Genomic DNA, 25,233 nt, shown 5'->3' on the forward strand with positions numbered 1-25,233 from the left:
GCTCTTGTTTCAGCCGGTGATGCAACCGGGGCCCGGGAAAGACTGTGCACTTGCAATCGTGCCAGTCAGAGTTAAGGCGGGAAAAGGAAAAAGGTATGTTCAGACCTATGCCTTCCCCGATCCAGGCAGCACGGCAATCATGGAGGACGACTGTGTGTGTGATTACGACTCGACCTGGGACACAGAGAGTGATGGAGAGGACCCAGCCGGAGATGGCCAAACTCGTCGATCCAGTCAAGACAAAAATAAATCTGGTTGGACTTTAGAATCGTGGCATCCCAGAAACACAAGGGCAGCAAAAGAACACGCAGAACTACAGAAGAGGATACCCTAATCTTGCAGATGAAGAATGCTCAGAGGACAAAATGAACAATTTGTAGTTTTACCTCAATAAATTCCCCTCTTCACCTGATGATGTCTACATTGAATCGTTCCTCAAAGAATGGAAGAATGACTACAAAAAGCTGGAGAGAGTTCACTCATACATTCAGTGGCTGTTTCCACTCCGTGAACCAGGGGTAAATACATGGCTTCTGAACTCACCAAGAAGGAAATTGAGGCCTTTAAGAGTAATGAGGATGCAAAAAAGAGGCTAGTGGAGTCCTATGAACTCATGTCGGGCGTCCGCCTGGTTAACAAAGAGACGGGTGAAGTGACACGAGCAGACAAATGGATAGAGCGCTTCGGGAACCTTGAGCGGAACATGCACAACAACCTGCGCATCACTCGCATCCCAAAGAGCCTGGGCGAACTAAGTTTTGAGCACTATCAGGCGCCGCTCGTTCACTTCTTCCTTGAGGAGACTCTGTTCAAGAAAAACCTCACCAGTGTTAAACGCAGCGTACTTGACTACTTCCTGTTTGCAATTCTGGATAAACAAAAACGCCAGGAGTTGGTGCGCTACGCCTACCTTCACTTTGAACCAAAGGATGGATTTGTGTGGTGTCCCAGGAAGATTCAGAAGCTGTTTAGGAAGTTCAGAGAGAAAGAAAGACATCGGCATTCCTCCTCTTCTTCTTCCAAAAAAAAGCCATGACAAAGATAAAGAAAAGGTCAAAAAGAACAAAGGAGACAAACGTGAAAAAATGGAGGAAATCAGAGACCTGTACGGTCAGAGGGGAAGCTTACCTTTTGACAAAGAGCCAATGCCCTTAGAGGCTGATCCTTACACATTCCCATACAGCGGCAAAGGAGATGGCAAAGACGTGCACAGAACAGTCGAAAAGGAGAAAAATAAGAAAATCAAGGACTCCACCAAAAACAAGACCATGGACCATGGAACAAGGAAACATATAACAAGACCATGGACCATGGAACAAGGAAACACATAACAAGAACATGGACCTAAGACCATGGAACAAGTAAAGACATTTCCAGATGCCAGAGGCTTTGTGAGAAGTGTTTTGGTTAAAACCAAGACCAACACGGTTCAACGACCAATAGATAAGCTCTGCCTGCTAAAGGAAGCAGCTTGATGGACTGAGGGGGGATTCGGTACTCCAGCCTCAATGACTCGATGATAGTCTGATATGACTATGGACTTTGAAGAGACTTGACGAGTAACTCAAGTAACTTAATTAACTTTGAATTTGAAGAACATAATTGTTTGGATTATATTGTTCTATTATGGCTCCTTTGAACATTATTATTTATGTAATTGTTTTGCTAAAGCACACAATTAGGGGCCGGGATGTTGGAGCCTATCAATATTATTTATTTATTAATTGTTTTGACAATGAAATCAAATAATGCCAATGATAATGTTGATGAATTATTGGATGTTTTAGGTGAATTATGATTGACAGATTGTTTTCAGCTGCTCACGGTCCTCCTGGTGAGCCACTTCCTCCTCCTATAATTAAGAAGACAGGACAGCTGGGTTCTCCTTTTTGGTCTGTCTATCATGTTGAAGGAGTGAGGAGTGAAACAGTTTATTTAACGCTAAATAAGTTATTTTGATTATGATGAAGTCAACCACGGAGAATATTTTTTGTTTGTGAAAATAAATTATGATCATTTGGAATCTCGACATACAGTATCTCCGCGAGTGCTTATTAAGGAATTTAGTCAGTCAAATACCTCCTCCTCAGGACTACTCTGCTATCTTTATTTTTATTTTTTCGAACCTTTTTTGAAGCAAGAGTAGCCGTAACACTCACCTTTGCCAGTGGTGCGTGCCCTCTCAGTGTCGGCATAGCCATGAGGGCAGGACTCGTTCAAAAGTGAGAATACGCTTGGTTTTTGCCATGTTTCTGTAAGGCACAGGATGTCGATACCCTTCTCCGTAACAAGGTCAGAGATCAGGCATGCTTTGTTTTGTACACAGCCTATCCTAGCCAGGAGTCAGGGAACTGTTAAATTCACTCCAGGATTATAAGAAGGTTCTGGGTTCGATCCCCGGGCTCGGGGTCTTTCTGTGTGGAGTTTGCATGTTCTCCCCGTGACTGCGGGCGTTTTCCCCCACCTCCAAAGACATGCACCTGGGGATAGGCCCCTCCCACCTCCAAAGACATGCACTTGGGGATAGGCCCCTCTTACCTCCAAAGACATGCACCTGATAGGCTGATTGGCAACACTAAATGGTCCCTAATGTGTGAATGTGAGTGTGAATGTTGTCTATCTATGTTAGCCCTGCTGTGAGGTGGACACTTGTCCAGGGTGTACCCCAGCTTCCTTGTCCAGGTGTACATCACCTTCCTCGTCCAGGGTGTATGCCACCTTCCATTTCCAGGGTGTACCCTGCCTTTCTTGTCCAGGATGTACCCCCCCTTCCTTGTCCAGGGTCTACCCTGCCTTGTTTTTGTTTTGTTGCTAATGTGTTGTTGTGTTATTGTTGTGTTGTTGTATTGTGTTGTACTGTTGTTGTATAGTTGTGTTGTTATTGTTGTGTGTTGTTGTGTGTTTGCATCAGTCACAGAAGTCACACAAGTTTCTTGATCGAAGTGCATTTTAAGGATTTATTTAAAACAAGATGTGGGAAATAAAAGTTACATGCTGTCATCACAACATGAAGAACACAAGAAGGAGAAGAAGAAGGAGAAGAAAAAGAAGAATAAGGAGAAGGAGAAGTAGAAGAAGAAGAAGAAGAAGAAGGAGAAGAAAAAGAAGGAGAAGTAGAAGAAGAAGAAGAAGATGAAAAAGAAGGAGGAGAAGAAGTAGGAGAGGAAGAAGAAGAAGTAGAAGGAGGAGCAATAGGAGAAGAATACGATGAAAAAGAGGAAGAAGAAAAAGAAGGAGAAGAAGAAAGAGTAGGAGAAGAAGAAGAAGAAGGAAGATGAGAAGAAGGAGAAGAAGAAGACAAAGAAGAAGGAGAAGAAGATGAAGAAGGAGAAGTAGGAGAGGAAGAAGGGGAAGCAGAAAAAAGAGGAAGAATAGGAGAAGAATAAGATGAAAAAGAGCAAGAAGAAAAATAAAAAGGAGAAGAAGGAGTAGAAGAAGAAGAAGACGAAGAAGAAGAAGAAGAAGAAGAAGGAGAAGAAGAAGATAAGGAAGATGGAGAAAAAGGAGAAGAAGAAGGAGAAGTAGGAGAGGAAGAAGAAGGAGTAGTAGAAGAAGGAGGAGGAATAGGAGAAGAATAAGATGAAAAAGAGGAAGAATAAAAAGAAAAAGGAGAAGGAGTAGGAGAAGAAGAAGAAGAAGAAGAAGAAGATGAAGAAGAAGAAGAAGAAAAAGGAGAAGTAGAAGTAGAAGAAGAAGGGGGAATAGGAGAAGAATAAGATAAAGAAGGAGGAATAGGAGAAGAATAAAAAGAAGAACAAAAAGAAGAAAGAAAAGGAGAAGGTGAAGAAGAAGAAGGACAAGAAGAATAAGTAGAAGGAGAAGAAGAAGAAGGACAAGAAGAAGAAGTCGACGGAGAAGAAGAAGGGGAACCAGAAGAAGGATGAGGAATAGGAGAAGAAGAAGAAGAAGAAGAAAAAGAAGAAGATTTTGTGGTTGAGTGTCTTGAGGAAGAAGAAGAAGATGTTCAGACTTTAAGAAGAGTAGCAGAAACATTGATGGAAGAAGCTGGATTTATTCATGTTTGTTCTTCACATTCCAACATTGAAGAGCACATAGTTGTGGTGTACATGCATGCACCTCTCATACATGTGAGGAGCACCTGCACCTCTCATACATGTGAGGAGCACCTCGACCTCCAACATGTGAGGAGCACCTCTTAGTCCATCTAGTCATAGCAGCACAACTTCTACAAACCCTCCCAGCCTGTCAAAAATAAACTTTCCCACCCCGCTTGTTACGCTACACACCCTCACCTGATCATGTGACCACCTGCTCATGTGACCTGGCATCCTACACCGGTCATGTGACCTAGCATCATGGTCATGTGACCTAGCATCATGCGTTACTTCCTGTCGTCTCTTTTTTTTTCTCCTGCATGCTTTTGTTAGTGCACATGCAAGTGCACACTCACACTACTGTAAGTAAAATATTCTACTGTACTCATATAATATTATACTGTACTCATATAATATTATACTGTACTCACAGATAATATTACATGTACTCAGATAATATTACACTGTACTCACAGATAATATTATACTGTACTCACAGATAATATTACATGTACTCAGATAATATTACACTGTACTCACAGATAATATTATACTGTACTCAGCAAATATTATACTGTACTCAGACATAATATTATACTGTACTCAGCAAATATTATACTGTACTCACAGATAATATTATACTGTACTCAGAAATGTAACTGTACTCTGATAATATTATGCTGTACTCAGCAAATATTATACTGTACTCACAGATAATATTATACTGTACTTACAGAAAATATTATACTGTACTCACAGCAAATGTTATACTGTACTTACAGCAAGTATTATACTGTACACAGCAAATATTATACTGTACTCACAGCAAGTATTATACTGTACTCACAGCAAATATTATACTGTACTCACAGCAAATATTGCTACTTTCATACCACAGTCATTATTGCTTGCAATGGAAGTCCATGCAGATTCATCTACATATTATTATTATTATGTACAACACGCACTGTAACGTGTGTGTGTGTGTGTGTGTGTGTGTGTGTGTGTGTGTGTGTGTGTGTGTGTGTGTGTGTGTGTGTGCACACTTAGTAATGTTGCATAATTGAAATAATCTGTCAATAAACATCAAATCCTTCTTGCCAAGTAGATTCTACAGTAAGACTGTTCACACCAAGTACATACATTTAAACATAAGTAAATACATTTAAACATATATAAACACATTTAAACATAAATAAATAAATTTAAACTTATATGAATACATTTAAACATAAGTAAATACATTTAAACATATATAAATACATTGAAACATAAATAAATACCTTTAAACATATATAAATACATTTAAACTTAAGTAAATGCATTTAAACATATATAAATACATTTAAACATAAGTAAATACATTTAAACATAAGTAAATACATTTAAATATATATAAATACATTTAAACATACATAATTACATTTAAACATATATAATTACATTTAAACATAAATAAATACATTTAAACATAAGTAAATACATTTAAAGATATATAAATACATTTAAACATATATAATTACATTTAAACATAAATAAATACATTTAAACATAAATACATAGGTAAATACATTAGGAACTAAAATACATTTATGCATAGATAAATACATACAAATATTTAAAAAATAAATACATAAGTAAATACATTTAAAAATACAAATAAATATATAAAACAATTAATATATTGAAAAATAAACACAACAATAAATAAATACATTTAGAAAATACCTAAATAAATGTACAAAAAAATAAATAAATAAATGAATGAATAAATAAATAAACACATTTAAAAACAAATAAATGAATGAATAAACAAACAAAAAATAAATAAAATAAATAAATAAATAAATACATGAATGAATGAATACAACTAGGATGTCCACATCAAAGTTGTGGTCCAGGACCCACTTGGACATGTCCACACAACGACACACATGTTTGACTAATCAATATTAATTGTAAATATACATGTAATTATTCATGTTATTAATTGTAAATATACATGTAATATTTCATGTTATCAATTGTAAATATACATGTAATAATTAGTGTTATTAATTGTAAATAAACATGTAATAGTTCATGTTCTCATTTGTAAATATACATGTAATAAGCCATGTTATTAATTGTAAATATACATGTAATAATTCATGTTTTTAATTGTAAATATACATGTAATAATCCATATTATTAATTGTAAACATACGTATGATAATTCATGTTTTTAATTGTTAATATACCTGTAATAATTCATGTTTATAATAAAAAAATATACATGTATTAATTCATGTTATTAATTGCAAATATACATATAATTATTAATGTATAAATAATGTATTTACACATATATATATATATATATATATATATATATATATATATATATATATATATATATATATATATATATATATATTATATATATATATATATATATATATATGGGACAAGCGGTAGAAAATGGATGGATGGATGGATATATATATATATATATATATATATATATATATATATATATATATATACATTTATTTATTTTTTCTTGGATGCTCCTGACAGAGTGGCAGCACATCACAGTAGCATAAATCACTAATTATGGTTCTTGGGCGCTTTTGTGTGTTTTTGTTACTTTTCTTTTTCTTTTCGGGCCGTTTTGTGTTTGGCTTTGATCAGTTGAGCAGCCGGCCCTTTGTTTACACATGCCAGGAACTGTTTGCGCTCTCCTTGCCAGCGCTATGGGGATTGCGGCCGGACATTCCCGTGGAACTACGGAAAAAGCGTTGGGGATGCCGTGCCGGCACAAAGATAAAGGAGCGGAGAAGGACATTTTTAGCCTGCAATTCCCTCGGCTCTCATGGGGAACGTGTGGTATTTGGCAAATAAAATGGATGAAGTGTTCGGGCTCGTCCAAACTCAAAAGGAGTACGCCGTGTGCAGTATCATGTGCTTTACGAAGACTTGGTTACACGCGGACTTCCCGGACCACAGCGCACAGTGCTACCCTGCTTCACAACCTCACGGGCGGATAGAGACACACTCCTGAGCGGTAAGAAAAAAGGCGGTGGGATTGCCATCTTGGTGAACGAGAGGTGATGTAATCCTGGACATATTACTGTAAAGGAGTGTGTTTGTATGCCGGACATCCAACTTCTGGCTGTTGGAATTTGACCATAATTTTTGCCAAGGGAGTTTACGCCTGTAATCTTCATCGGAGTGTACATCCCTCCTTCTACAGACGAGGCTGCTGCTTGCGACACCATTCATGCCGCTGTTGCTAGGCAACAGACCAAACACCCCAATGCCCTCATTCTCATTTCGGGTGACTTTAATCATGCTTCTCTGGACTCAAGTTTACCCACTTTCCACCAATATGTGCACTGTGCAACACGGGACAATAAAACCCTGGAACTACTGTATGCTAATTCAGAAGATGCCCTGCCCCCCTGGGACGGTTTGATCACAATTTGGTGCTTTTAACACCACAATATGTTCCTGCTGTGAGGAGGCAACCTGTCTCAACAAAATCAGTGCGGACGCGGAACCAGGAAGCATGTCTCGCCCTGCAGGACTGTTTTGAGACCACAGACTGGCACGTACTCTGTAAGCCTCACAGGACAGACATTGACAGCATCACAGACTGCATCACAGACTATATCGATTTCTGTGAGGACTCAATCATCCCTACAAAAAATGTCCACTGTTACCCAAATAACAATCTCTGGATCACCAGCCAGCTAAAGGTACTGCTGAATAAAAAGAAGCTTGCCTTCAGATCTGGTGATTGGTATGAGTTGAGGAGGATACAGTGGCAGTTTAAAGTTCAGCTGCAAGAAGGGAAAGATGCCAACAGAAGGAATCTAGAGGCCAAACTCCAGCAGAATAACATTCGGGATGTGTGGAAGAGCATGAAAACCATCACAGGCTTCAATAACAAAGCCAAAATGCTGGATGTGGGTGTAGATAGAGCCAACCAGCTGAATTTGTTTTTCAATAGATTTTGCAACGCACCCCTCACTGGCCCTTACCCCACTACTCCTGTCCTCACACCTCCCCTGACCATCAATCCACAAACTCCTTCACTGTTGCCTGCCACTGCTGTTTCTTATCCCCCACTTCCACCCCCACTGAAAAGCCAGCCTGGTGTGTCTGACACCTGGCCATGTGAGACGACAGCTGGAGAGAGTCAACCCAGCCAAGTCAGCAGGCCCTGACTGAGTCAACCCCTGGGTCCTGAATACTTGTGCTGCTCAGCTGGCGGAGATCCTGCACTTCATCTTCAACCTGAGTCTGAAGTTAGAACGGATACCAGCGCTATGGAAAACATACTGCATAGTGCCAGTGCCCAAGAAGCACATCCCATCGGGCTTGAATGACTTCAGACCGGTTGCCCTGACAAAACATGTCATGAAGATCCTCGAGAGACTTGTGCTGGCTCAGCTGAGACCCCTGGCGGCTCCTTCCCTGGACCCTCTACAGTTTGCGTATTAGCCCCATGTAGGAGTGGATGATGCTGTTATCTACCTGCTGCATTGTGCTCACTCTCACCTGGATGGTGGGAGGGGCTCTGTTAGGATCATGTTCTTTGATTTACCTAGTGCCTTTAACACCATTCAGCCAATTCTGATGAGTGACAAGTTGTTCAGGATGGGTGTCAGTTCATCCATTGTCTCCTGGATCACTGATTACTTGTCTGATAGGCCCCAGTTTGTGCGACTTCCAGTATAGTTCCAGGTCCGGCCACCTGCAGAAATGCTCTGATGACTCTGCTGTGGTTGGGTGTATCGGGGTGGGACAGGAACTGGAGTACAGGACACTGATCGCTGACTTTGTGGAGTGGTCTCAGGCAAACCATCTCCTCCTTAATGTGGACAAGACCAAGGAGCTGGTCATCGACTTCAAGAACAGAATGACCCCTGTAGAGCCCATCAAGATCCAGGGCCGGGAGGTGGCAGTAGTGGGGCAGTACAAGTACCTGGGAGTCCACTTGAACAGCAGACTGGACTGGAAGGACAACAGCAAAGCTGTTTCCAAGAAGGGCATGAGCAGACTCTTTTTCCTGAGGAAGCTTAGGTCCTTTAATGTGTGCAGAAAGCTGTTGGAGATATTTTTTCAGTCTGTTGTGGCCAGTGCCTAGTGGTTTGTTAGGGGAGCACTTAAACCGGATTGACAAACTGATCCGGAAAGTCGTCCAAACTATTGGCACGCAGTTGGAAGCGTTTGTGTCAGTGAGGGACAGGAGGACACTGGACAAACTGCTGGCCATCATGGACAATCCTGCCCACCCACTCCACCAGTCAATTGAGGGACAGCGGAGCTCATACTCCAACAGGCTCCTTCAGCTTGGTTCCCACAGTGTTGGATTCATGAACTCCTTCATTCCGCACTCCATCCAGCTGTATAATCACAGGCCATACAGCAATAGATGATATCTGTCTATTACCTGACATCTGACATGTTAGCTACTGTACTTCTCTTTCTTTATGTCTATTCTCTGATGGATCTACTCTCTATTTTATGCTGCAGCTGTTACATATGCTGTAATATTGTACATGGTCATAGTTATATATTGTATATATTATATCAAAATATAATATAATATATCAGTATATATTATATACTGTATATATAATATGTACAAATTACATAGATGTTATATTTTATATTGCTACTATGGTACATTTTTAGTCTACTTTATACCTGCATTATCCTTTCCATCCCTACCCTTTCCATCCTTTGTAACTGAGCTACTGTGTGGAACAATTTCCCTTGTGGATCAATAAAGTTTGTCCAAGTCTAAGTCTAAGTAAATGTACATGTAATAATTAATGTTATTAATTGTAAAAAAAACCACATGTAATAATTAATGTTATTGATTGTAAACATACGTGTAATAATTCATGTTATTACTTGTAAATATATGTGTAATAATTCATGTTATTAATTGTAAATATACATGTAATAATTCATGTTATTAATTGTAAATATATGTGTAATAATTCATATTATTAATTGTAAATATATGTGTAATAATTCAAGTTATTAATTGTAAATATACATGTAATAATTCATGTTATTAATTGTAAATATACATGTAAATATTCATGTTATTAATTGTAAATATATGTGTAATAATCAATGTTATTAATTGTAAATATACATGTAATAATTAATGTTATTAATTGTAAATATGTGTAATAATTAATGTTATTAATTGTAAATATACATGTAATAATTCATGTTATAATTGTAAATATATGTGTAATAATTCATGTTATTCATTATAAATATACATGTAATAATTCATGTTATTATTTGTAAATATATGTGTAATAATTCATGTTATAAATATTAATTGTAAAGAGTTTTAAAACAGATCCATGTTGGTGTGGACAAGAAGTCAAAGTTGGATCCTAAACACACAAAAAAAATAAAATTATACATAATATAAATATTTCACAAAGACAAATCAATAAAATCATCATCTTGTTTTCTTTCTTCTATGCTAATGTCACTCTTCCAATCTGAATATTGTTTTAGGACAAAAGATGAATATTGATCCATTTGAATATTGATCCAAATCAATCGATCAATCACTCCAAATAGAGGGAAATATTTGTTGTCACCATCATCATTATTATTATTATTATTATTATTATCCTTATTATTATTATTATTATTATTATTGTTATTATTTTAATTCTTAGGCAGACGTGAAATAGTGCTGATGTCAGCACTAAGATCATTTTCAAATATTAGCTCAAGGACGTCCAAAGTTTATAGGCAACATAGAAAATAGAAACATGAAAATATTCATCCAAATGTGAATATTGATCCAAACGTGAATATTGATCCAAACATTTGACAAATATTAGTTTGTAGCTTGCTTGAAGAAAAGCTTGACATGATCTTCACGTGAGAAACGTTTGAACATCTTTGACTTAAAGAGCTTCACCAGAAGCCACGATGACACAATAATAATAATAATAATAATAATAATTAAATAATAATAATATATAAAAGAATATACATATCAATAATAATAATAAAACAATTATAATAATACAAATTATAATACCACTACCAATAATAAAATGTAATAACAATAATAACATTAATAAATAATATTAATAATAATAAAAACATATTATAATAATAAAAATAAAATAGAAACTAATAATTTTAATTAAAAATAATAATAATAATAATAACAATACAAATAAAAAACAGTAATACAAATAATAATAATAAAAATAAAAACAAAAAGTATAATAATGAAATAATAATAGTAGATAATAATAATAATAATAATATTAATAATAAAAATAATGATAATAATACATAAAATAATATAATAATAACATTAATGATAAAATAATGCTAATAATACATAAAATAATAATTAATAAATAATAACAATGCTAATAATAATAATAATGTTAATACAAAAAATAATAATATTAATAATGATAATAACAATAATGTACATAATAACAATAATAAAAAATAATAGAAATACAAATTATAATAATAATGAAATAATAATAATAATAATAATAATAATGTTAATTTAATAATAATAATAATAATAATCTGGTTAGGATGCCACCCGATCGCCTCCCTCGGGAGGTGTTTAGGGCACGTCCGACCGGTAGGAGGCCACGGGGAAGACCCAGGACACGTTGGGAAGACTATGTCTCCCGGCTGGCCTGGGAACGCCTCGGGATCCCCCAGGAGGAGCTGGACGAAGTGGCTGGGGAGAGGGAAGTCTGGGCTTCCCTGCTTAGGCTGCTGCCCCCGCGACCCGACCTCGGATAAGCGGAAGAAGATGGATGGATGGATGGATAATAATAATAATAATAATAATACAAATAATAAAATAAAATGTTTTTTAATAATAGTAAAACAATAATAATAATGATAATAATTCATCTCATGAGTCATAGGTGCAAAAAGCACAACAGAGTAGTTGATGGTGTGAATAAAATGTTTTCTTTTTGCTGATTTGCTGAGTCTTTAGTGCATGTCAATACAGTACAGAGGTAGATGCACGTGCACACACACACGTGCACACACATGCGCACACACACACGCACACACACACAAACACACACACACACACACACAGGTTGTGCGTGTGGGAGATGTCTGAGTTCGTCTTACTGGTCCAACATGGCCGCCTCATTAGTGTGACTTGCATAATTGTTGTTGTTCTTCTTGTTGTTCTTCTTCTTCTTCTTGTGGTGTTACCAAGGACTGTCGCTCCAGTAACCATTCACGTTGACAGTGCCTCCTACTGTAGGGGGGGCAGGCGTGTGTGAGGGGGTCCAAGGAAGGAAGGGAGGAAGGAAGGAAGGAAAGAAGGATTGAAGGAAGGAAGGAAGGAAGGAAGGAAGGAAGAAAGGAAGGAAGGAAGGAAGAGAAGCCAAAAAGGAGGTAAACTAAAAATAGTGCAACTTGTTTCATTGTGATGAGTATGACATGAACTATATACTACGCTATATACTACACTATATGTTTCTTTAATTGTGATGAGTATGACATGAACTATATCCTATATTCTACACTATGTACTTGTTTAACTGTGATGAGTATGACATGAACTATGTACTATATACTATACTATATAATTGTTAAATTCTGATGAGTATGACATGAACAATATACTACGTACTAGACTATATACTACATTATATACTTGTTTAATTGTGATGAGTATGACATTTACTATATACTACATTATAAACTTGTTTCATTGTGATGAGTATGACATGAACTATATACTATATACTACACTATATACTACATTATATACTTGTATCATTGTGATGAGTATGACAGACTATATACTATATACTACACTATATACTACATTATGTACTACACTATGTACTACACTATATACTACATTATGTACTACACTATATACTAAACTATGTACCACACTATGTACTACACTATATACTTGTTTGTGATGAGTATGACCTGAACTATATACTATAAACTACACTATATACTTGTTTAATTGTGATGAGTATGATGTATACTATATACTACACTATTTACTACATTACATACTTGTTTCATTGTGATGAGTATGACATGAACTATATACTACATACTACACTATATACTACATTGTGTATTACACAACATACTACACTACATATGTGTTTAATTGTGATGGGTTCGACAAGAACTATATACTGTATACTACACTATATACTACACTATGTACTACACTATGTGCTACACTATGTACTACACTATAAACTACATTATGTACTACACTATATACTAATTTATTTACTACACTCTGTATTACACTACATACTAAATTATGTACTACACTTTGTACTACATTATGTACTACACTATGTACTACACTATATGCTTGTTTAATTGTGATGAGTATGACATGAACTTTATACTATGTACCAGAGGTGTGGACTCGAGTCACATGACTTGGACTCGAGTCAGACTTGAGTCATGAATTTGATGACTTTAGACTCGACTTGACAAAATGTAAAAAGACTTGCAACTCGACTTAGACTTTAACATCAATGACTTGTGACTTCACTTGGACTTGAGCCTTTTGAATTGACATGACTTGACATGACTTGCTACTTTCCCCAAAACCCAAAGATGAAAAAGTTTTTCGGGAGCGCTCCGTATTTTTCATTGTGTACTTGTCTATCAGCGTTGCGTGTGTCAGCTGGTGTGGTCTCAGTACAACAGCCAATCAAATTAGATCTACTTTGTTTTCATCACACAGCATTCATCCAATCAAATTGCAGGACAACCAACGAAGAAGACATGTCCAAACCACACGCCAGTGAACAAAAAATGATACCTAAAATAATTTCGTTTGGGTATAAAAATTACGAGGTGGTCAACACAAAACGGTTTGCAGTATGCAACACATGCGGTTCGAAAATTACTGATGGAGACGCAACAACTTCCAACTTCGTCCGGCATTTGAAGTTGCACAAAGAACGGTAAGTTTTGAATGTAAGATAACGTTTATTGGCTAAGTAACGTGACTTTTATTTGCTGTGTAGTTAAATCAGTGAGGCTGTAAACTCACTGCTAACGTTATAACGTTATTGCAAACACGGGAATCTGTTGCAGTTCACTACCTTATTCATACTTTTTGTTCAGTGATTTTTTTAAGCAGGGTTACGTTAGTCAATATATCACACGTAACGTTAGACGGCGGTCAGCAGCACCGCGTATTTTAGCCACCTAAAAAAAGACAAAAATAGTCAAATAAAGGTCAGTTAAAATGTATACTATATTATGAATATGTGTACCGTTTTAGCTAGCTTTCTGACATACTGTTGGTTGTTTACCTCAGTGGTACCCAACCACCGGGCCGCGGCCCGGTACTGGTCCGTGGATCGATTGGTATCGGGCCGCACAAGAAATAATTTTTCTTTTTTTAATTAAATCAACATAAAAAACACAAGATACACTTACAAGTAGTGCACCAACCCAAAACAACTATCTCCCCCCTTTTGTTCTGGGCATTGAACATGAAGACTCTTCCTTCACTGTTCCGAGTGGCCATGAGAGTCTTGGCAGTGCCTGCCTCCAGTGCTCCAGTGGAGCGAGTTTTCAGCCATGGTGGCATCATACTACGCCCCCATCGTGCACAAATGACTGACAGACTCTTGGCTAATTTGGTCTTTTGCAAATGCAATGCAGCATAGGGCCCTGACATATAAAAAGTACAACTTTTTTGTTATGTTCACGTATATGTCATGTTTTTTCAATGTTAACACTTTTGTACAAATAAGTACATTTGCACTTTATTTTTCAATGTGTTTGTTCTGTAAAGGAATGAGTTAATGTTTAAAATGACTGGTCAATAGTTATATTATAAAGTGCAATGTCAGCACAATTTTCTTTCCTGCAATTTAAAATGCACTTGTTTTAATAAATAAATACAGCGTTTGAAAAGCATACACAATCTGTGTTAATATATTAGTCTGTGGTTAAAAGGACTTGAAAGGACTCAAAACTCAAAATGCAGGACTTAGGACTTGACTTGAGACTTTCCAGTCTTGACTTTGGACTTGACTCGGGGCTTGCCTGTCTTGACTCGGGACTTGACTCGGACTTGAGGGCAAAGACTTGAGACTTACTTGTGACTTGCAAAACAATGACTTGGTCCCACCTCTGCTATGTACTACACTGTATACTACACTATATACTTGTTTCATTGTGGTGAGTATGACATGAACTATATACTATATACTACATTATACACTACACTATATACTACATTAGGTACTACACTATATACTATATACTTAATTCATTGTGATGAGTATGACATGAACTATATACTACACTATATACGTGTTTAATTGTGTTGAGTATGACATGAACTATATACTATATACTACACTATATATTTGTTTAATTGTGATGAGTATGACATGAACTATATGCTATATACTACACTATATACTTGTGTAATTGTGATGAGTATGACATGAACTATATACTATATACTACACTATATACTTGTTTTATTGTGATGAGTATGACATGAACGTTTATATTGATCTGCACAGTTACATATTGTAATCTTCTATACTAAGTTATATACTACACTATGTACTACACTATATACTTGTTTGATTGTGATAAGTGTGACATGAACTATATACTACACTACAGTATTTAATTGTTTCATTGTGATTAGTATGGCATAAATGTCTCTGCTGAGCTGCACAATTACATATTGTACTCTTCTATACTACCGCATGTACTACACTATGCACTATACTATATACGACACTATGTACTACACTATATACTTGTTTCATTGTGATGAGTATGACATGAACTATATACTATGAACTATATACTACACTATTTACTTGTTTCATTGTGATGAGTATGACATGAACTATATACTATATACTACACTATATATTTGTTTAATTGTGATGAGTATGACATGAACTATATACTACACTATATTATACATTACATAATTGTTTCATTGTGATGAGTATGACATGAACTATATACTATATACTACACTATGTACCACACTATATACTTGTTTCCATGTGATGAGTATGACATGAACTATATACTATATACTTGTTTAATTGTGATGTGTATGACATGAACTATATACTATATACTATACTATATACTTGTTTCATTGTGATGAGTATGACATGAACTATATAGTATATACTACACTATATACTACACTATATACTTGTTTCATTGTGGTGAGTATAACATGAACCTTATACTATATACTACACTGTATATTACACTATATACTTGTTTCATTGTGATGAATATGACGTGAACTATATACTAGAGCAGGGGTCACCAACCTTTTTGAAACCAAGAGCTACTTCTTGGGTATTGATTAATGCGAAGGGCTACCAGTTTGATACACACTTAAATTGCCAGAAATAGCTAATTTGCTCAATTTACCTTTAACTCTATGTTATTATTAATAATTAATGATATTTATCTTTGTGAAAACACTGATCATCTTAATGATTTCTCACAATAAATATATATAGAAACAGATAAATATCAATATGCAACACTTTTTTTTAAATATTTTCTCTAAGTGCACATTTTTCAAATTGAACATTTTCAAATGATCACTTCTAAGACAGTCTTGTGAAATCACAACATCCCATTTTAACTAGCTAGCCACTAACATTTTTTAACAAATGATGAATTACTTTGCACCATGTTTGTACAAATAATAACTCATGTAAAATACAAAAGTCAACTCTCAAATGTTTAAATAAATCATGTCACACTTTGAACTGGACACCAAATCTGTTATCTGTTTCTTTGTTGCTGTTAACTAGTGTGTCGTACTCTGGTGTGTAACTTGACACTGCAACTCTGAGTGAGTCTTGCAGATGTGCATCAGTGAGGCGTGTTCTGTGTTTGTTCTTGATGAAGTTCATATCAGAAAAGGCTGATTCACAAAGATAAGTTGAACCAAACAGGCTTGCAACCTTCATAGCTGCTGTGCATACACCACTCTACTTTTCTGTGTCAACAAGGCACCAAAAGTTTGGTGCAGCCTGGTGGGCTTTGAGGTGGAGGTCATTTTGCAGTGTTACAATTTCAATCTCCACCTGTTCAGCATCCAGGCTGAATGTTGCACTTAACTGCTCAGCAATGCATGATATGTCCACGTTCATGAAAGGATTAGAAATGAACGACACACATGGCTCAAGCTGATCCAGGTCACAAAACCTGTTCTCAAACTCTAGCCCAACTCTGTTTATGACCTGAGAGTACTTTTCTGCAACTTTGTCAAAAGCCTCAGATGCAGAAGCATTGTCTTTCAGGACCATCTGCACAGAGGGAAAGTGCAGCACTTTTTTTCTCTGTAACTGCACAGAGAAAAGGTTCATCTTAGCTTTAAATGCATTTAAAGCACTTATCATATCGGCGATAGTTTTACCTTTGCCTTGCAGCTCACAGTTCAAACTGTTCAGTTTTCCAGTAATGTCCGTTAAAAATGCAAGGTCAAATATCTACTCAGTGTCCTCCAGCAGCACGGTGTCCTCACCTCTGGACTGCATGAACTCTTTGATTTCACCCAAAAGTGACAAAAAACGTTGCAAAATGTGTCCCCTGCTGAGCCATGGGATTTCTGTGCATAGTAGCAGGTCACCGTATTCAGCTTACAGCTCCTCCAAAAGTACCTTGAATGTTCTGTGCTGTTTAGCTCTGGAGCGGATGCTGTTTATGATCTTTACGACGGGAGTCATTACGCGCTCAAAGCAGATCACTTTTGCACATAAGGCCTGCTGGTGTATGATGCAGTGGTACTGCAGGAAGTTTGGGAACTCTGGGTCAGCTTTACAGTGAGCAACGAATCCTGTGTGCCGGCCGATCATAGCAGGAGCCCCATCCGTAGTCACTGATACCAGCTTTTCCAGCGGCACCTTTTTTTCCACCAAAAACTCCTTCACTGCGTTATAAATGTCAACTCCCCTCGTAGTTGTCTTCAGGGGCAGTAGTGTCAGAAGTTCTTCTTTTGTGGAGAAATCATCAAACACCATCCGGATAAAGACCATCAGCTGCGCCGTACTGCAGCTGTCCACCGACTCGTCACACTGGATGCTGAACCACCGGCACCTCGCCAGATCACGGTCCAGCTGGTCGGTCAAGTTCCCAGACCATTGTAGTTGCCCCGAGTTGAACGTCGGAGAGATTAGAGAGTACATCGGGTCCATACTTCTCGTCTTCAAGCACAGTTTTAGCAATTATCATCATTGCTTCTTTGACAACCTCCACGTCTGTAAATGCCTTATTTTTCTTCATCAAGAATTGCGTAGCTCTAAACGAGGCTTCGGTTGCTTTTTGGGAGTTTTTAACCGGTCTAGTGAAAAAAGACTGCTGTTTGCACAAAGCTGCCTTTAAAGGCCTACTGAAATGCGATTTTCTTCTTTAAACGGGGATAGCAGGTCCATTCTATGTCATACTTGATCATTTCGCGATATTGCCATATTTTTGCTGAAAGGATTTAGTAGAGAACATCGACGATAAAGTTCGCAACTTTTGGTCGCTGATAAAAAAGCTTTGCCTGTACCGGAAGTAGCAGACGAGTAGCGTGATGTCACAGGTTGTGGATCTCCTCACATCCGCACATTGTTTACAATCATGGCCACCAGTAGCGAGAGCGATTCGGACCGAGAAAGCGAGGATTTCCCCATTAATTTGAGCGAGGATGAAAGATTCGCGGATGAGGAAAGTGAGAGTGAAGGACTAGAGGGCAGTGGGAGCGATTCAGATAGGGAAGATGCTGTGAGAGGCGGGTGGGACCTGATATTCAGCTGGGAATGACTAAAACAGTAAATAAACACAAGACATATATATACTCTATAAGCCACAACACAACCAGGCTTATATTTAATATGCCACAAATTAATCCCGCATAACAAACACCTCCCCCCTCCCGTCCATATAACCCGCAAATACAACTCAAACTCCTGCACAACACACTCAATCCCACAGCCCAAAGTACCGTTCACCTCCCCAAAGTTCATACAGCACAGATATTTCCCCAAAGTCCCCAAAGTTACGTACGTGACATGCACATAGCGGCACGCACGTACGGGCAAGCGATCAAATGTTTGGAAGCCGCAGCTGCATGCGTACTCACGGTACCGCGTCTGCGTATCCTCAAAGTTCTCCTGGTAAGAGTCTCTGTTGTACCAGTTCTCCACAGGCCAATGGTAAAGCTTGACTGTCATCTTTCGGGAATGTAAACAATGAAACACCGGCTGTGTTTGTGTTGCTGCAGCTGTCCGTAATACACCGCTTCCCACCTACAGCTTTCTTCTTTGCTGTCTCCATTGTTCATTGAACAAATTGCAAAAGATTCACCAACACAGATGTCCAGAATACTGTGGAATTTTGCGATGAAAACAGACGACTTAATAGCTGGCCACCATGCTGTCCCAAAATGTCCTCTACAATCCGTGACGTCACGCACTGACGTCATCATACCGAGACGTTTTCAGCAGGATATTTCGCGCAAAATTTAAAATTGCACTTTAGTAAGCTAACCCGGCCGTATTGGCATGTGTTACAATGTTAAGATTTCATCATTGATATATAAACTATCAGACTGCGTGGTCGGTAGTAGTGGGTTTCAGTAGGCCCTTAACTCGCAGGCTTTTTCTGCGCGCAGTGCGCTGCCCGGTGGGTCGTTAGCATGGTAGCTTGTGTGACACGTAGGGAAATGTCTCTCCACATTGTGCCGCTTTGCTATTGCCACAGTTGCCCCGCAAATGAAACACACGCAGGATCCTTTCACAGTGGTAAAAAAAAACTCTACCTCCCATTCGTCGTGAAAATGATATGTTTTCTTTCTTTTTTCTGACATTTTTTGGGGTAACTCTTCTCCTCATATTCGCTGCGTTTGCTAACGTTAGCTTGTTTGTAAGAGCGCAACAAACGCTACGTTTTGGTCATGCGCACAATACTGACCTTTGAACTATACTAGGTCAGAGTTCATTTATATTAAACACAAAAAACACTTTACATTTTAAGTGTTTATATATATATATATATATATTGTCATTTGTAAGTTACATGTAAGTGTGATTTAAACAAAAATAGCTAAATAAATAAAACTATATATATATTAAAAAATTGGTATTTCTGTCTGTCACTCCGTCGTACATTTGTTTTCCTTTTACGGAAGGTTTTTTTGTAGAGAATAAATGATGAAAAAAACACTTAATTGAACGGTTTAAAAGATGAGAAAACACGAAAAAAATGAAAATTAAATTTTGAAACATAGTTTATCTTCAATTTCAACTCTCTAAAATTCAAAATTCAACCAAAAAAAGAAGAGAAAAACCAGCTAATTCGAATCTTTTTGAAAAAATAAAAAAATAAAAATTTATGTAACATCATTAGTATAGTTATATAGTTATATATAGTTATATAGATGAAAAGATTAAAAGAAAGGTTTTGTACAATGAGTATGAATATGGGGGCCTGAAACTTCTCAACCTTGAAGCTATGTGTCTGTCTTTAAAAGCATCAATTGTTCCAAAGATGTATTTCAACACTGAGTGGTACACAAGTGTCCTGTTGGACAAAAAACATGTACTTTATCAAAAGAAATTGTATCCTTTTTTACAAGTGATCCCCTCCCATTTTTCTTATGTAGAGAGTCTGCTGGGAAACATGGCGGGGTTCATAAAGGAAACAATCCACTCATGGTGGTGTTTTCAATTTTATGTGCCAGAAAAAAGAGACGATATTTTGCAGCAGATAATATGGACGAACTCTAATATTGTAATAGATGGAAAGCCTTTCTTTTGGAAAAATATGTTTGAAAGAGGAATCATTTTTGTCAATGATATTATAAATGAGAATGGTAAGATTATGAAGTATGAAGAATTTATAACAATGGATGGTGATGCTTGCTCAAGCTTTTCATTTAATCAACTAACTGGAGTCATTGGGAAAAGATGGAAACAAATAATTAATTATGGAACTACTAAATTATTAGTTTGTAAACCTCTAATAAGAAATTCGAGTTGGCAAAAAGGAACTAAAATAAATAGAAAAATATATAAGTTTTATTTAATAAAGAAATCTTTGAAGGCTGCCCCATACAACACATTTGGAAAATGGGAGGACTTTTTTGACTGCCCGTTGCCGTGGGATGCCATATTCAAACTAATCTATAAAACTACTATTGATGTGCAAAATCGTTATTTTCAAATTAAAATTATTTATAACTTCTTACCCACGGGGAAAATGTTAAAATTATGGAATATGACAGAGTCAGATGACTGCCGATTTTGTTGTCAGGAGTCTGAATCCACCCTGCATTTGTTTTGGTATTGTCATATTGTGTCTTCCTTTTGGGTGGAAGTTGAAAAAATGTGTTTAAGGATTGGTTTGTTTATGAAGCTTGATGTGGTTTCTGTTATTTTGGGAGAGTTCATTGACAATCATGATTTAATCAATTTAATTATAGTACTCGGTAAAAGGTTTATTTTTAAGGCCAAAAACAGATATTCACTTAGTATTACTTTCTTTAAAACATTTATTCAGTATTTTTTAACTTTAGAAAGTTACATGGTTGAAAACGATAATGATGCCAAAAAACATAAAAAAAGATGGGAAGTCCTCAAAGGCTTATGTTGAAAGTGTAATTATGTTTATAGATTATATGCTATCTGTTGTTGTATTCCCTAACTTTTAGTGACCTGAACATAAGCTGGACTGTACATACATTTTTTGTTTTTGTTTTTAAAATGTAATTTTGTTTATAGATTATATGCAATCTGTTGTGTTCCAAAATTTTCTTTTTTTTTTTTTTTTTTCTCAGTGTACATGAATGAAGGTGTGTGTTGCTGGACCCGACTTGGACATTATCTGGACTGGACCTGGTTTTAAAAAAAGAAAAAACCTTTAAACGAAGCTAATTTCATTTACAACCAGGTCTGGTGAAGAAAAGGTCCTTTCTTTCCTTTTTTATTTTTTTTAATTTTTTATTTTTTTATAGATAAGATAAATAAATATTTTCTTGGATAAAAAGGAAAGTAAACAATATAAAAATAATTACATAAGGGAGAAAAAAGAAAGAAAAAATAGTAATTAAATGAAAATGTTAGTGGACCAGCAATCAAGTGTGCTTCAGGGACTGTGTCCCTTGCAGAAGTGTTGTCCATGTTGTGGAAACCAGAGTATTGATGGCAGAAAGAAACAACCCCTTTTGTGTGAGTGGGTGCGTGAGTGTGAATAGGGGAGGGAGGTTTTTTTTTTCTGGGTTGATGCACTAGTTGAAAGTGTATCGTGTGTTTTTTTTCTATGTTGATTTAATAAAAAAAAATAAAAAAAATAAAAAATAAAAACATCATTAGTAATTTTTCCTGATTAAGATTAATTTTAGAATTTTGATGACATATTTTAAATAGGTTAAAATCCAATCTGCACTTTGTTAGAATATATAACAAATTGGACCAGTGACAGAATGGCCAAAAAGGAGCAACGGGAGAGCAGGAATGTGGAGGAGGCAGAAGAGGAAGGGGACCCGTTTGGGGAATTCCCCGTACCAGAAGAGAGCGGCACCCCTTAAAACTGGCGAGTTTGCCACTGCCCATTGGAATGATGCGAACCTCAGCTGGGCCCGGCAGCGTGTTGTGGAAATCGACGGACAGAAATGTGAAGGGCTGAGTGCACTCACCTTTTTTCTGATTAAAAATGGCCTTCTGTATAGAGGGGTGGTAACTAAGGACGGGGACGTAGTTGAGCAATTGTTGGTGCCTAAGGCCATGTCTACGCTAAGTCGTTTAAGCCCTTAAACAAAGAATTATTTAGCCTAAGCCCCGTTTCAGCCATACTAAACTAGCATTTAAGGTTCCCCTCCTCTGACAATTTTTTACACAGGTAAGTCAGACGTGTATTTCTTGAATCTTCGGCACTTAGCTTTGTATGGACTCATTGATCGTTTACAAAGTGAATTCGGAGAGGAAGTGACGCCAGAAAGACCACGCCCACACAGAAAGTGATATCAGAAAGAACGCGCCACAGCCAGCTTCATAATAAAGCGGTTTGGTAACTCGGAGCTAACTACTGGAAATATGAAGGCGAGTCATCCAGACATGCCCGTGTTTCTCCTTCCGTCTGTACAGACGCTTGTGGAAATCACACATGAATACCTTGAGAGAAAGCGATTGCAGCAATTTCGGACACAACACTTCTCAGACGGCAAGAGAACTTTCGAATGTCCGGCCGGGTCAGCTGTGTCTCTACTTAGTGAAAAACTTTGTCCATTTGTCGAAGAAGAGACAACAAGAATGCGACCTCCCGTAGATGTGATAAAAAAGGTAGCATGTGCTTTGTATTACCTGGCCGTCGAGGGAAGACTATGGAAAACGGCGAATGCTTTTGTACTGGCAAAGCAGACTGTATCAGTTATTGTCCGCCATGTATGTTGCAGACTCGATGTTTAAGTCCAGAGTACAGTATATAAAGTCACCAAAAAGGAATGGACAATGAAGGTGAAGGCAAAAGAGTGAGGAGTGTCCTGACCAGATATCTAGGTCCCTAGTTTGATTGATGTAAAATGTTATTCATCACATTGTTTACGTGTCTAATAAAGATTTGATTAATTTATGATGGCTCAGGTTTTATTCACTACAATAGGGCTGTGTACTTTCCCCCTGGCTCTTCTCTCTGTATACAAACTGCTGCACCTCCAGTCACCAGTCCGTAAAGCTGCTCAAGTTTGCGGATGACACTACCCTCATCGGGCTCATCTCGGATGGCGATGAGTCCGCCTACAGGAGAGAGGTGGACCGGCTGGCGTCCTGGTGCAGCCTCAACAACCTGGAGCTGAACGCCCAGAAAACAGTGGAGATGATCATGGACTTCAGGAAAGTCACAGCCCCACCATCCCCCCTCACCCTGATTGTCTCTCCCACCCCCGTCTCCATTGTGGACTCCTTCCGTTTCTTGGGCACCACCATCACCCAAGACCTCAAGTAGGAGCCGACCATCAGCTCCCTCATCAAGAAGGCCCAGCAGAGGATGTACTTCCTGTGGCAGCTGAGGAAACTTAAGGTGCCGACCGAGATGATGGTGCAGTTTTACTCAGCCATCATCGAGTCCATCCTCACCTCCTCCATCACCGCGTGGTTCCCCGGCGCCACAGTCCAGGATAAGCATCGACTGCAGCGCATCATACATGCTGCTGAGAAGGTGATTGGCTGCAAGCTCCCATCCCTCCAGGACCTGTTCTCCTCCAGGACCAGGAGGCGTGTGGGTCGGATCACAGCTGACTCTTCTCACCCTGGACACAAACTATTCTCCCCTCTCCCCTCAGACAGGAGACTACGGTCCATCCAGACCCACACCTCCCGCCACCTGAACAGTTTTTTCCCCTCGGCCATCAGGCACATGAACAATAACAAGATCTGATAGCTCAGCACAGCTCTTTTTATTACCAAATCTGTGTTATATGTGTTTTATGTTGCACGATTGCACTAAAAAAAATTCCTAGTTTGTGAACCCGTTCTCAAACAATGGCAATAAAAACTATTCTGATTCTGATTCTGAATAGGGCCCCACAGCACACTGGATTCCAGTTCATTGAAATACCACAACACTGGGTATTGTTCAGATAAGTTACATTTAAGAACTTGCACACAAAGCAACACTGGAGATGACTATGATGTGTGCATTTCCGCGCATGCGTACTAGGTCGCGTTGCGCCGGCGGACGGAGGGGGCCGGGGGTCTTAAACGGTGGCTTTGTTGTGTGTGGACACGGATAATGTTAGGTGTGATTTACCCTGAATAACCTTATCTGGCTTAGTGTAAACGGGGCCTAAGACTCATGTCTCCCGAGTGCTTTATCTTGCCCATACTCATCAGCTGGGAGCTCACCTAGGTGTACAAAAGACATATGATAATAATAATAGCCCACTTCCATTGGCCCGGTGTGAAACGAGCCATAGAAGACTTTTGCAAGGGCTGTCCCGAATGTCAAAAGAATGCACCTAGACCAATGTATCAAAATCCCTTGGTCCCACTCCCCATCATCCGCACCCCATTCTCACGTCTGGCAATGGACATCGTTGGACCACTCCCGAAGTCAGCCAGAGGACATCGCTACATACTGGTAAAAGTAGACT

General features: G+C 37.7%; 2 protein-coding genes across 2 annotated transcripts in view; one reads left to right on the plus strand and one right to left on the minus strand.

Moving 5' to 3' along the window:
• The first annotated feature begins 138 nt into the window (after positions 1 to 138).
• Positions 139 to 1,036, plus strand: LOC133620704 (opioid growth factor receptor-like). The gene is given in 3 exon segments (XM_061982302.1): positions 139 to 304; positions 306 to 519; positions 522 to 1,036. Coding segments are annotated over 3 exon segments (894 nt in total). The 5' UTR covers position 139.
• Positions 1,037 to 11,729: 10,693 nt separating this feature from the next.
• The window catches only part of LOC133620301 (voltage-gated potassium channel KCNC1-like), a 105,805-nt gene continuing 92,301 nt past the window's right edge, over positions 11,730 to 25,233 (minus strand). Inside the window, exon 5 of the mRNA XM_061981676.2 lies at positions 11,730 to 12,348. Within this exon, the coding sequence (XP_061837660.1) occupies positions 12,299 to 12,348 (50 nt within the window). The 3' untranslated portion in view covers positions 11,730 to 12,298. The remainder of the gene's footprint in view (positions 12,349 to 25,233) is intronic.

This window comes from Nerophis lumbriciformis, linkage group LG24, assembly GCF_033978685.3.
Source record: "Nerophis lumbriciformis linkage group LG24, RoL_Nlum_v2.1, whole genome shotgun sequence".
Lineage (NCBI taxonomy): Eukaryota > Metazoa > Chordata > Actinopteri > Syngnathiformes > Syngnathidae > Nerophis > Nerophis lumbriciformis.